Source organism: Alternaria postmessia (assembly GCF_024291825.1).
Source record: "Alternaria postmessia strain BMP 2775 chromosome Unknown scaffold_136, whole genome shotgun sequence".
Classification (NCBI taxonomy): Eukaryota; Fungi; Ascomycota; class Dothideomycetes; order Pleosporales; family Pleosporaceae; genus Alternaria; species Alternaria postmessia.
The window spans coordinates 1-12,024 of record NW_026260209.1 but is presented as its reverse complement, the minus strand read 5'-3'; the positions used below and the strand labels follow the sequence as shown (position 1 = coordinate 12,024).

At 49.2% G+C, this 12,024-nt stretch overlaps 6 protein-coding genes across 6 annotated transcripts; 5 read left to right on the top strand and 1 right to left on the bottom strand.

Annotated features, from left to right (window-relative positions):
- Positions 1-145: 145 nt before the first annotated feature.
- On the top strand, positions 146-1,034 carry J4E82_010650 (uncharacterized protein; the record flags this gene model as incomplete). The annotated part of the gene is made up of 2 exons (XM_051736861.1): positions 146-944; positions 994-1,034. 2 exons carry the CDS (start codon positions 146-148, stop codon positions 1,032-1,034), a joined length of 840 nt encoding a protein of 279 aa, XP_051583369.1.
- A 1,009-nt stretch (positions 1,035-2,043) lies between these two features.
- On the top strand, positions 2,044-3,640 carry J4E82_010649 (uncharacterized protein; the record flags this gene model as incomplete). Its single annotated transcript, XM_051736860.1, has 4 exons — positions 2,044-2,057; positions 2,104-2,424; positions 2,489-2,990; positions 3,050-3,640. The coding sequence occupies 4 exons, from the start codon at positions 2,044-2,046 to the stop codon at positions 3,638-3,640; spliced, it is 1,428 nt and encodes a 475-aa protein (XP_051583368.1).
- Positions 3,641-5,001: 1,361 nt separating this feature from the next.
- Positions 5,002-5,699, top strand: J4E82_010648 (uncharacterized protein; the record flags this gene model as incomplete). The annotated part of the gene is made up of 4 exons (XM_051736859.1): positions 5,002-5,188; positions 5,256-5,323; positions 5,393-5,514; positions 5,573-5,699. 4 exons carry the CDS (start codon positions 5,002-5,004, stop codon positions 5,697-5,699), a joined length of 504 nt encoding a protein of 167 aa, XP_051583367.1.
- Positions 5,700-6,129: 430 nt separating this feature from the next.
- J4E82_010647 (uncharacterized protein) lies at positions 6,130-7,532 on the top strand (the record flags this gene model as incomplete). The annotated part of the gene is made up of 3 exons (XM_051736858.1): positions 6,130-6,852; positions 6,903-7,017; positions 7,078-7,532. 3 exons carry the CDS (start codon positions 6,130-6,132, stop codon positions 7,530-7,532), a joined length of 1,293 nt encoding a protein of 430 aa, XP_051583366.1.
- Positions 7,533-7,625: 93 nt separating this feature from the next.
- Positions 7,626-8,835, bottom strand: J4E82_010646 (uncharacterized protein; the record flags this gene model as incomplete). Its single annotated transcript, XM_051736857.1, has 2 exons — positions 7,626-8,671; positions 8,727-8,835. The coding sequence occupies 2 exons, from the start codon at positions 8,833-8,835 to the stop codon at positions 7,626-7,628; spliced, it is 1,155 nt and encodes a 384-aa protein (XP_051583365.1).
- Positions 8,836-10,094: 1,259 nt separating this feature from the next.
- Positions 10,095-10,712, top strand: J4E82_010645 (uncharacterized protein; the record flags this gene model as incomplete). The annotated part of the gene is made up of 1 exon (XM_051736856.1): positions 10,095-10,712. One exon carries the CDS (start codon positions 10,095-10,097, stop codon positions 10,710-10,712), a length of 618 nt encoding a protein of 205 aa, XP_051583364.1.
- Between the last annotated feature and the right edge of the window lie 1,312 nt (positions 10,713-12,024).

Genomic DNA, 12,024 nt, shown 5'->3' with positions numbered 1-12,024 from the left:
CATCTCGTGCAGCCTTGCTGTACCGACGTAATTCAGTGGCTCCTATAATTAATGTCGTACCATTTGTTTCCAGAGTAATCCGGCGTGTGCGCGTGCCGCACTATCTGCATCATAATCATTTACAGCTCTCAACACAGGCGCTCATATGCGCCTCTTACAGGCTACATCCGACAACGACTTCAGCCTCGTCGAATATTTTGATGACATCCCGCCATATGCGATTCTTTCTCACACCTGGGGTGCGGATCATGAAGAAGTCATATTCAAAGATATATACAAGGGCAAGGGTAAAGGCAAGACAAAGCTTGGATACGAAAAGCTGCGGTTCTGCGCTGCGCAGGCGGCAAGAGATGGATTGAAGTTCTTCTGGGTTGATACATGCTGCATCGACAAGGGTAGCAGCGCCGAACTCTCTGAGGCTATCAACTCAATGTACGCGTGGTATAAGGGCTCAACAAAATGCTACGTCTATCTCTCGGACGTTCCTTGTCGGATCTTGGATATCATACGGCAAGAAATCCCCGTAGACACTTTCCTGTCGAGCAGATGGTTTACGCGCGGCTGGACCTTTCAAGAGCTTCTCGCACCGGAAACATTGGTATTCTTCGCTGCAGATGGAACCGAACTGGGAGACAGAGCGAGTTTTCTAGAGGGTATCGCACGCCAAACGCATATTCCTATCGACGTCTTACAGGACAACAACTACGCTGTCAACTATAATGTTGAGAAGAGGATAGACTGGACAATGCATAGGAGGACAAAACGCGAAGAGGACGCAGCATATTGTCTCCTGGGCTTCTTCGGGGTGCAGATGCCGCTCATATACGGCGAGGGTAGAGCGAGGGCATTTGCACGATTGCGGACCGAGATCAAGCGACACAGATTTCAAAAAAACTTGCTGACAGTTGTATCTTTCATGAGATTCCTCTACGATGGAGTGGTAGGTCAGCTCTCAGCTTACATCTCGTGTATTGTTGCTTACAACCATCATAGATGTCCGTGATACGGCCGATCTTTGCCCCCCTGGTACCTAGATGCATGTTGGAGCCTTTCAGGAAGGCTCTCCATTCGGAAACATATCGGTTCATCTGGGATCTTACCTATTTCATCGTAATCTTCGGTGCGGCGATCTCGTCTATCGTTTACTTCTTTTACTACTTACGCGCATTCGACGTGGATACCACCACCACAGCCATGGCGGCTCTCTTCTCGTTGTCCTTCACGTTATGCGCTAAGTGTATCACCAGATGGACTACAGCAGATCAGGTATTTCACACTGTAGGAATATTTGGCTTGCTTTTCAGCCTCCATGTTTTACATAATTTGTACGAAACTCAGCTAGATCTTGCGTACAGTATCAAGTACGCCTCTTGCACTAGTGGAAAGAGGGAAGTATCAATACCGCATCTATAAGATAAATTGAGCTGATCTTGTTGCAACGATAGAGTGACCAAAGCAGCGATGTTGACACTCTCCATGTATACAACTAGGCAGAATGCATTTGCTATCTCTATGATGCACTAAAATTAACACTGTTATGCTCTTATCAGAGAGTGGTCTGTGGCAATGTTTCGCGCAGGATCTAGAGTTCTTGATCCTAGAACAACGTGCCTGGGTGAACTCCTGGTAGTTGGCTGACGCGAACGAAAGTGATTACGAAGGATCAGATCTGAGACAACACAATTATGCATCGCGCTCAGCCTCGCTCTATCTATCGACTTATCCTCCTCATGCTTACCACAGATGGTACTGTCATCTCGAATTAATTCTGCCCATTTAAATTAATGTATGCTACAATCATTCACGTACCTGAATGCATGCATTTATGTGCGCCTTCTTACGCTACAACGTAGGATGCAACCAGCCTCTTTGGGTATATTGCATGATCTTGGCTGTGGCACAGCAGTTTCACAGCTGAAAAGCCTCCGCATTTTGCGTTGGTGGTTGCCTAATGCTCACCACGTTGTAAGTACGTGTATAAGAATATCTGATTTTCTGCTGTGTGATCACCAATAGCATATTGAGACCAACCTCTTCTAAACTATGGCATTGAAACAGTGAGTTGCTCAAGAGCATAGTCAAGATCGGTCGCTGACCTTTGAGTACTTCTCGACCACACCGTAAACGTACCAAACCGTTGATACCACAACCGTTCGAAACCATATCTATCAACCGACTACCAGTCTGGTTAACAGGTCGATCGCCGGCACTAGAATCAGGAAAATTCTACCCCGAGCTCGACGTCAATCTCTACCGAAACCAATTGAGCGATGAGAAGCATGCAGATCTGGATGAGCGAGCAAGTACGTTGCGAACGCGAGCTGTACGAAATCAGGTACTTGAGGCTTCGGAGTTCAACTGGGAAGTAGATGCATGGCGCGACGTATTCAGTTTGATTAGGGACGATGACACATTCCGAATGTTGTACCAATTCTTTGGCTCACCTGCCATCAATCTTCCAAGCAGAAAGATCTGACTGTTATCCCAGAGACAAACGACCATACGAATTCATCGAAAAAGACGGGAATAACAAAATGTCTGTCAAAAGACGTATACCTGATGCGACCATGGGTCTAAGGACCTTTAGTGGCTCAGACATCGACCATGGTTACATATGCGAAGTGGATGATTGCAAGATTAATCACGACAGTATGCAACCCAGCGAGTCTCTGTGGGATGACCGAATCGATCGCCAGTTGCTTGACTCGGGGTGTGGGTTGATAGTTGATGGGGTATGGGGCGAGTCAAATCTCATATTTCCGTTTGCTGTATATGAAGCGAAGAAACGCGCGTCCACTTGGGAGAAAGCTGAGGCCCAAGTTTACCATGCTTTTAAAGTTTATCTGGCCATGCTTGACGACCTAGCTCGAGATCCTTCGGACGTCACAAGATATCAGTGTGAAGAGAGTACGCAATACCAACTCTTTGGCTTCACCTCTTGTGGGTCATCCTGGAGAGTATACATAGCATGCTATTCCTTAGAAATGTGTGTGAGTAGTATATCCAGGATACTTCACTCTGCTTTTACCTCGAGCTAATAAGAGTACAGCACGCGGAAACCATATGGGAGGGCGATGTCAAGGACTTCAGTCGGGCGTATGAACTCATCTGTCTCGTGGATCAAATCCATGATTTCGCTGCTAATCAGCATCGCAAATTCGTCATCGAACATCTTGAAAGATGGCTCGTACATTGCGAAGAGCACGACCCGCCACTATATCAGACAGATGACGTTTTGAGATATCTAGCTGATCCGATATGGTTGAAGATCAAAGAAGCATCTACAAAAGCCAGATATGCCAAATCCGTCAACACTCGTTTGCAAAACAAGCTCAAAATGAGAGAAAATACTCATGGTCGTCATTCAAAAAGACCGCAAAAAGGAAAGATGACCAGAGTCTCAAGCACGATCCAGATCCAGAAGAGGCGTAACAGTGGTCATCAATCAAACACGGCGAACGGGTCGAAGCCAAAGCGGCCCCGTGGACGACCTAGAAAATCTGCGAAGACGCCAGTTCAATCAAACACGGCGAATGGGTCGAAGCCAAAGCGGCCCCGTGGACGACCTAGGAAATCTGCGAAGACGCCAGTTAATCCGCCATCCAACACTACTACTAGAAAAACCCGAAATCGCGCATGAAGCGGGGATGGGCGGCCGGGCTATCTATATTCTGCTTCTCGAACAGAATGTATCCAGCAAGATTGCCAGTAAGATCAATGTTGGCCCTGTTGCTGTTTCTATCATCACACATAGACATAGATGGTCATAAAGGATATATAGACTCGATTTGATTCTATGGGACAGGAGACATACCTACAGAAGTGTCCTCGGAGACGAGCCTCTCAGCTCTCACCTTCTTTCTGTGCCTTTTGAATACGCATGGGAACGTTTGAGCGAGCAACTTTTGCGATGTACTTCTGCCAGCTCACTAATTCAGTTCGCGACGCTTCGAACGACGAATCTTCAGTTTGGTAGGGCATCGCTACCTAGGCGATAACGTTTATGCAGTAAGTGTTGATCTAGAAGGATGTGATTCCATAAGATTAGAGGCGAGCGCCGTCAAAACCCATGGGTATCGAATTGGAAGCTGACGAAAGGTACGCTGACAGTACACCGTTGTTAGGTAGCCAAAGCTGTGCTGTGTAACTTTTCCCGTTGTACGAGTCAGTACTAAGCACTACATCTCCTACCAGAACCTAATCGGGCTCGAATTCAGAGGAGCCATTGAAGTTGTGCTAGAATGAATTAACCCCGATGTATGTCAGCAGCCAACGTTCTGTCGCTGCGGTAAGACTTCGCACCTACGCTGCACGCGAGCGGGAGAGGCATTACCCAAGAAATTGAGTGACTGGATGTTCGCGCGAGCACGATCGATTGATTATGTACGAGCACTGTTTTGCTCCACAGTCAACTATCGTTAATTAGGCTAACCTTTTCGGCTACTCGGCGCAGTGGAAATAAACCTGCATCCTGACAGTCTCCGGCCGAGATTGGACGAGGGTCGGACACCAGACACCTTGGAACATTGAAACTCATAACACAGTGTATTCAGATGCGTTCAGAAGAAATCAAACCATCTAAGGGTAATAGAACTGAGTTGAAAAGAACGTATCTAAGTATTCCCGGCCGGGTGACGCCTTGCGGCTCGGGCCGAACTTCAGCCACCTCGGCGAGGTAGTTTCATCGAGACGATCAGGCAACCAAAGGCATCCAAAGGCAACCAAAGGCGCCCACAAAACCCACTGCAAAGCCTCAAGAAGAGGAGCAATGCCGCCTTTAGTCCTTACTTTTGTACCGTCAGTCCACAATTCGTTGCTTCTCATGTAAACCACCAATCAAAAGACCTAAAGCGCGGACTAAGTAAAAGCTTGCCGTTGTGTTCGTGCACTCCTCTGATCAAGTCAACAGTATAAGTAGGTAGCTATGGTTGCTCGCTGTCTTCATCTCTCTACACAGAAAACCACAGATATACACCTTCATAGTTAGCACCTGTCAGCACAATGGTCCAACTCCTCCCTTACGTTGCCTCTCTCCTAGCCCTCGGCCAGGCCGTTGTTGCTGCCAAGGCAGTTACATCCTTTTCCGAATGGGTTGATGGTATCCTTGAGAATCCCGATGGTGAAAACATGACACCCGAGGAGGTCGTCGTTGCCTTCAAGAGTGGACAATTCAATTCTTCACCGTCAGGTATGTCCACCTTCTGATCCATACATCGTGCCTGAATGGAAGCTTACCTTTACCGATCTACATATAGCCAAGTTCAGTCGTAGCTTGTACGAGAAGCGCGCTACCTGCTATGAGAGCGCGAACACAGATTGCCTTGTACGTGAAACGAATCAGTCACTCAAGATGCTGGGCGAGGAAAGTCACTGACATCACCCTGCTTGACAGATCACAGATGCTGTTGCATGCATCAACACCGTCGCCCGCAAGACCAACTGCCGCAACGTCTATCTGCAATGCCAGATCAACACGGCCGCATTGACGACCGACGGTAACAAAGACTCTTCCTGGTAAGCATTCTTATTGAGAACTTAAACAGTCCTGCGAACTAACGTTTAACCTTATTAGCAATGACGTTGCTCGTGGCGCAGGATTTATCTTGGATGCTTGCGTTGTTTCAGGTAGTGATAGGGTGCAAGGGTCGGAATTCGCATACGGAAATGGAGCAGAGCTGGTGCGACTTCGGAGACCTTGATTACAAGCAGTGAATATCTTAAGAATGTAATTTGCTATCTTGTTGGATAAAGAGCATACAATGTGTCTCTACGAGTGACACCAACATTGTGTCAGATTTAGATATGAGAGGCACGGCGTTCTTCAATGGCACCATCTAAACTCCTAGGCGACAAGCCTCTGAGATGCGCGTTACTAGGGACGTCGACGCGACTATGATTTCTATTCGCGAGTGGGCTGCCGTGATGTACCGTGCAAAGTTCCAAGTTCTTGGGTTCGCAAGGGATGTCTGGGGTAAATTTCCGGGTAAAGGTGCCTGACGTATGCTGCCACTTCGGGAGCTGTAGGGTAGCGAACACCAAGAGAAATCGGATTGTATTCATAGTGATGTTTTCGCATGGGTGTTGTTGATTGAACACTCTTCGACATCTCCATACTGGCGACTCGACGTAATGGACATTCGTTTCCTAGCTTCAGCAGCTGTTACAGCGTTAGCCACGGTTGGCCTTGCAAGTGCAACAGTAGGTGTATTCGATATCAATGACCTCCTGCAACCAGATCTACAACATGTCCTCGGTTCAGGCGGAACCCATCACGATGCGCCATGGTCACACAAGCCATACTGCATTACCAGCTCGTATCTTACCACATTGGATCAGGAATACTGCGTCTACACATCCAACACAACAGGCCCACATGGCCTTTCCCTCGTCTTCTCCCCGGCTTCCGCGCATTTAGCAACAAAATATCTCGACGACAACCCAATCAATAGTTTCCTAACGCAGCAAGACGCTGAACGTCTGTACCTTGGCGGCCAACCATGGAAGATCGTGGACGTACCTGGGAAAGCGAAAGGCGTAGTAGCTACTCGGAAGATCAAGATGTACGAGACATTCATGATTGACCAAGCAGCTGTTGTGGTAGACGTAGAAGCCGAGAATGCTTTGACCGATGAGGAGAACAAGAAGTTGTTGAAGAGGGCGGTGGATCAATTGCTCGTGCCGGGTATGATTCGAGATATGAGTGCTGCGCATGCCGGAAACAGAGGCGACGCCAATGAAGGTGATGAAGAACAGGACACAGAAGGGAGATTGGAAGAAGATATCATGAAGACAAATTCTTATGGAAGTACGGTGGCTGAGGTCAGCTCGAAGGCGTTATATCCACTAATTTCAGTAAGTCACGACGTGAGGTATACGAAGTATCACGAGACTGAACGTACCAGCGAATAAACCATGCCTGCAACCCAAATTCCTTCGTTCTCTTCTCTCGCGCTGGCGTCTCAATGGCCATAAAAGCCTACCGCGATATCGAACCTGGCGAGGAAATCACCGTATCCTGTAAGATACCCACAAACTCCCCCAATTAGCCATACTGATATAACTTGGACCTCCTCCTAGGCCTCCCCTCTCCGAAACGCCAATCTTTAATAAAGCGCTGGGGTTTCAAATGCACATGCGACCTATGTAGCCTCCCTACCCAAGAACGACAGGCTTCAGATCTCCGCCGCACCGTGATCGCGCAAGCCGAGGAAAAGATCATAGAACTAGCGCAAGAGTACAAACTCACCGAAGCGATCTCTCTGGCAGTAGAATCTGTGGAGATGATCAAGGAAGAGGGGATTTGGTCCATGTTGACTGATGAGTACGCCATGTTGGCGATGCTATGGTTGGAGAAGGGGGATAAGGGGAAGGCGGAAATGTACGGTAAGAAGACGCATAGGCTGTTGGCAGACCTGGGATTCTTGGGTATTGGAGAGGAGAGGGAGGCGTGGAATTTGGAGACGCTGTTGACGAACATTGGAGGGCTGGGTGGTATGGGGAAGGCATGGAAGAAGGGCCCGTTGAGAGGCTGAGAGCAACCGTGGTTAGAGCAGCATCATTGCTTGAAGATTAGCTGTAAGTAGCAAAACAGAGGTAAGTGTTTTTGGTGCCTAGATGTTAGACAACTACACACTCCCGTACTTTCTCCTGTAGTTGCCAGTCGTATCATTCGGTCCCAGTGCACCTTTCTCAGTCCAACGTTCCACGCTACATAAACGGCCTTGCGCAGGCGGCGCTGGACTTTCGCCATGCTCAACCATGGGGTAGTGGAGGGCGACTCTTTGCGATAAAGCAACGTGTATCTCCTCTGGCGACTTGTCTGCACATGCTCGCGTGCTCAGATACGAAATTGGGTATAATGGCATGTTCTCTTTACGGCCCATGAAGTCGTTGGCGAGAGGTGCAGCGCGCGACATGATGATGTACGCTGCGACTATGCATGCGGGGATGGTGATCCAGCCTAAACTGTTGAAGCACTGAAAAGGCAGCAACAGTATGTATAACCAGGTGACTTGAGCTATAGCGATGGAGTATGCTAGCGGAAGGGGTGTGTTCAAGATTCTCTCGGTGCCGCACGATGCCTCGTCCATGATTGTTAGTGAGTCGAGGGTCTGGGTTTGATAAATGCTGTAATCTCTCAGTGTACCCGTGTCGTATAGGACTTTGATATAGGCGGAGAGGTGAGATAGGATTTCGAGGGGTAGGTCTCCAAGAGGGACGGCCGATTTCTTGACGTGTCTGCGTGGGTTTGGTGTTGCCATCGGTATGCCGAGGAGCTGGCAAGCCCACCTGAGAGCGCTCGGAGGGTCGGGCGCGGGCATATTTGCTCCTTGCGCGAACGTGTCCAGATGGCCAACTAAGTGCTTGAGATCCTCGTAGTGTGTTCCTGGCTCGAAACGCAATTTGTGCTTCAATGCGACAGCAAAAGCCACGATCAGGTTCAAGCAGCTGACCTTGCCGAGCAGATCTTGCTTTCCCAGTTCAGCATCGAAGCCATGTCTCTCTTCCACGTGTATCCAAACCAAACGCGCCAGTATATGCGATGCGAGTCGAAGACGTCCCCAAAGTTGTCGGCCTTGGAAGTATCGGTCCATAGAGGTGGAACTGCGGACGCTGAGTGCTAGACTCACAACGAAGCCCAGCACGGTAATGAAAACTTGATCGGTGCCGACTGCGTAATGTTAGTCCAGGTAAAAACATATCGAAAGAACAAAGAAACGGCTTACGGTCGTATACAAGCTTTGAGATGCAGGTAATTGCAGTGGCCCAACCACCCACAAGCAGAATTGGAATGACGAGTTTAGGTGTGATGCTACCATGAAGTCGCAACATCATTGGTAGTTTTGAGTGATGGCTTAGGTCGCGTGGCCCCATCTGTTCTTCTCAGCATGATGGCCAGGTTTGTGCCGCCCAACCCTCTCCATCGGTGACGTACAAAGTACCCATCGCTCGACAAAGGCGGCATCGCATTTCACTGGACAAGGTGAGCAACAGGGATGATATGAATAGCGGCAGAGCGTAGGTAGGTAGATCTCGAAAAAATTCGGATAAGGAAGAAGCAGTGCGGGCTTATAGTGACATGGTCACGACATTGCTCGGACAATGTGATGGGTTTCCACCTGTTGCAGTAGCAGGTACGAGTGATGCGTCGTTACCTGCCCTCTCCTATCGTTCTTTGCCCTAATTTAGGAAGCGTTACCTACCCTGGACCCCATCATGTCCCGAGTTCATTGAGGTTTGACGCGTCGTTTGGAGCATCTTTCTTACGACGATAGATGCAGAGGCATCATAGATTCATACTACAGGTGTGGATGTCATGACGTGTTCGTGAGTGTTCAGACGCAGCACATTATGTCGTGAATGGCTCGTGGTCTGCTTCGTGGATGAGGCGGATCATTTAAGGTGTCGCTGTTGTTAAGGTAGTGTTGTGAGAAGTATCGCTGCTAGCCGAGAGGACCGCCTCGCGTCAGGAGAATGAAATGACGTCATGCGCGTAAGAAGCGCGTCAATCTGCGATCTCCGTCAACCTGACGCGACAAGTCAATACAGCCGGCAAGACAAGTTTCCACAACCTTGAGCAGCCTTTCAGCGATACATCCGCGCAAAAATGCGGCCCATCATATCTTCTGGGCGTATCCCCCAGTCCGCAGAATCATGAGCGTACGGCTCACCACGCTCGGTTTGAGAATTACCCACATTTCACGGTTCCCTATGCATTGGTCGCTGTGCTGAAAGCCGCTGTCCAGGAAATTCGATCTCGAAGCCGCGCCGTTACTGGAAAGGGAATAGGCCGATGGGGAATGCGACTGCGAGAACGAGTGCGAATTTGTCCGTAAGAGTCGCCGCTTCCCGTGCTGGACGTCGCCGATAACACCAAGTTTATACAAAGACGGACGAATCTGTCCATCGACACAAGGCGGCTTTATATTACGCACCTTCGTCTACGTGCGAAATGCAGGGAGACAGATTTCTAGTGGCTCTTTCCGACGCGGACAAACCACGATCACAGTCACAGGCTCGAGACATATGCCTGACCCACTGCCCGCTCCGTTCTCCAGCACACACATACATCGCGATACTCTTTCAATCTCAGAATGGGTATACCTAAGATCCTAATCATTGGCTGCGGCGCTGTTGGCCTTTCGCAAGGTTATCATCTCTCATTCGGCGCTGAGATAACATATCTGGTACGACCTGGGCGTACTTCTGCCTTCCAGTCGCCAAAGAAGCTCTACGACTACAAAGATAATGCATTGCGAATCTTTGACAACTATCGGGTCATTGAATCGCCAAACGAAGTTACTGGCGAGGACTTTTACTGCATCTTGGACACAATGGACGGATTTACAGCGCGCTCAGAAGGTGGCATGTCAACATTGAAGGCTGTGGGTGAACTGATCTGCAACCACTCAGCGACGTTTGTTGCATACAGTGCCATTGGCCTTGACATGATAGACCACTACGTCAACACGATGGGAATACAGAGAGAGCGGCTTACTTTGGTGGGAAGTATGCTCGCACATCAGCCGACAAAGAGCATCCCTCTACCCGAGTCCGCGGATGCCAACTTGGCAGCTCAAGCCGATATTCTTTACTCGTACAATCGCGGCAATTACGGCTTGATCGTCTTCAACTCACAAGCAAAGCTTACGAAAGCATTAGGCGAAGTGTATAGCCAGCGTTCCCAACGTACCGTAATACGGTACGTTTGAAGCTATCTTGGGGCACGTACGGGTCGATTTCTGGTGTTGTACGTACGGGAGGTCCAAAAAAAGCTCTAAGTACGAACCGTAACCGTAGTACGGTCGCTCGGACCACATACGGATCGTATAATTGCCTAATTAGGCAACCACTAAGCTTATTTTGTAAATTGAAGCTGCTGTAGGCGCTCGAGAAGCTGTATCGTGGTGTTGAGGATAGAGATTTCAGCCAGCGTTGTCGCCCAGGTAGCTGCTGTTGCTGGGTATATTGCTGCTGCTGCCAGCGACCTCGCTGTTGCCGGATTTGTAGCTGCTGCCTTGCTTGCTATCCCAGCGTTGTACGTGTTGTTGTAGCTTCAAAACCTCGCTTTTGACGATGCTGTGACGTAACCAGTTCTTCTGTAGTTGTAGAGCCTCTATCGTGGCCGCGCTGAGGCGGTTGCGATCGCTTGTAATCGTCCGTTTGGTGGTTGAGAAGATACGCTCACACTCACAGCTGGTAGCAGGGACAGAGAGGTAGTCGGTGGCTATCTTGAAGACTATTGGGTACTTCTGGCGTCCGATTTCAAGCCACCAGCGCCAAGGATCGTGGAGGAGAGCGAGTTGTTGTTCGCTGGCGTTCGTGAGGTCCTCACGGAGGTCGTCAAAGTACTCCTCTAGCTGGCTTGCACGCTTTTGACGCTTGTGAGACTTTGAGCCGGTGAGAAACATGAGATCAACAGCCATCGTTTGGCTGTAGAGGTCAGTGTTGCCGCCAGGTACCTTGCGACGCGGCAGCGGCAACGCTGTATCGTCGTCGTCTACCTCTGCCGCCATATAGAGCTTAAAGATCTTGATTATAGACTCCTTTGCGCGCTTTACCCAATCAGCGTACTGCTTCCAGTGGGTTTGAAACCAGGCAAGGCGTAGGGCGGGATGGAGGGCAGTTGCGACGACGTAATAGCTAATTTGGGGTTGTATAATTAGCTTTTCAAAGTACGAAATAAGCTTCTCGAGGCCGTGTTTTACAGCAGCTACAAAGTAGTCGCTGTTGTTGTTATCGTTTTCGAACCCAGCTTTGGTGGAGCTGTAGAGAGTCCACAAAGCTTGCAAGTTTGTTAAGGTTTGCCACAACGACCCAAAGCCGGACGCGCTGTTGTTACCCTCTAAGCGCTTCGTCATCTCAACAGGCGCTTGCAGAAAGTCGACAAGCTGTTGTACGCCCTCCCACTCCTCGCTAGTAATCTCGTCTTTAAGTGGGTTATAGTCCTCGTCTTGCCCTTGCGAAGGTTGTTGTTGTAGTCTGGTCATAAAGCGCGTAATCGGGTTACGAAGCTCCAGGCAA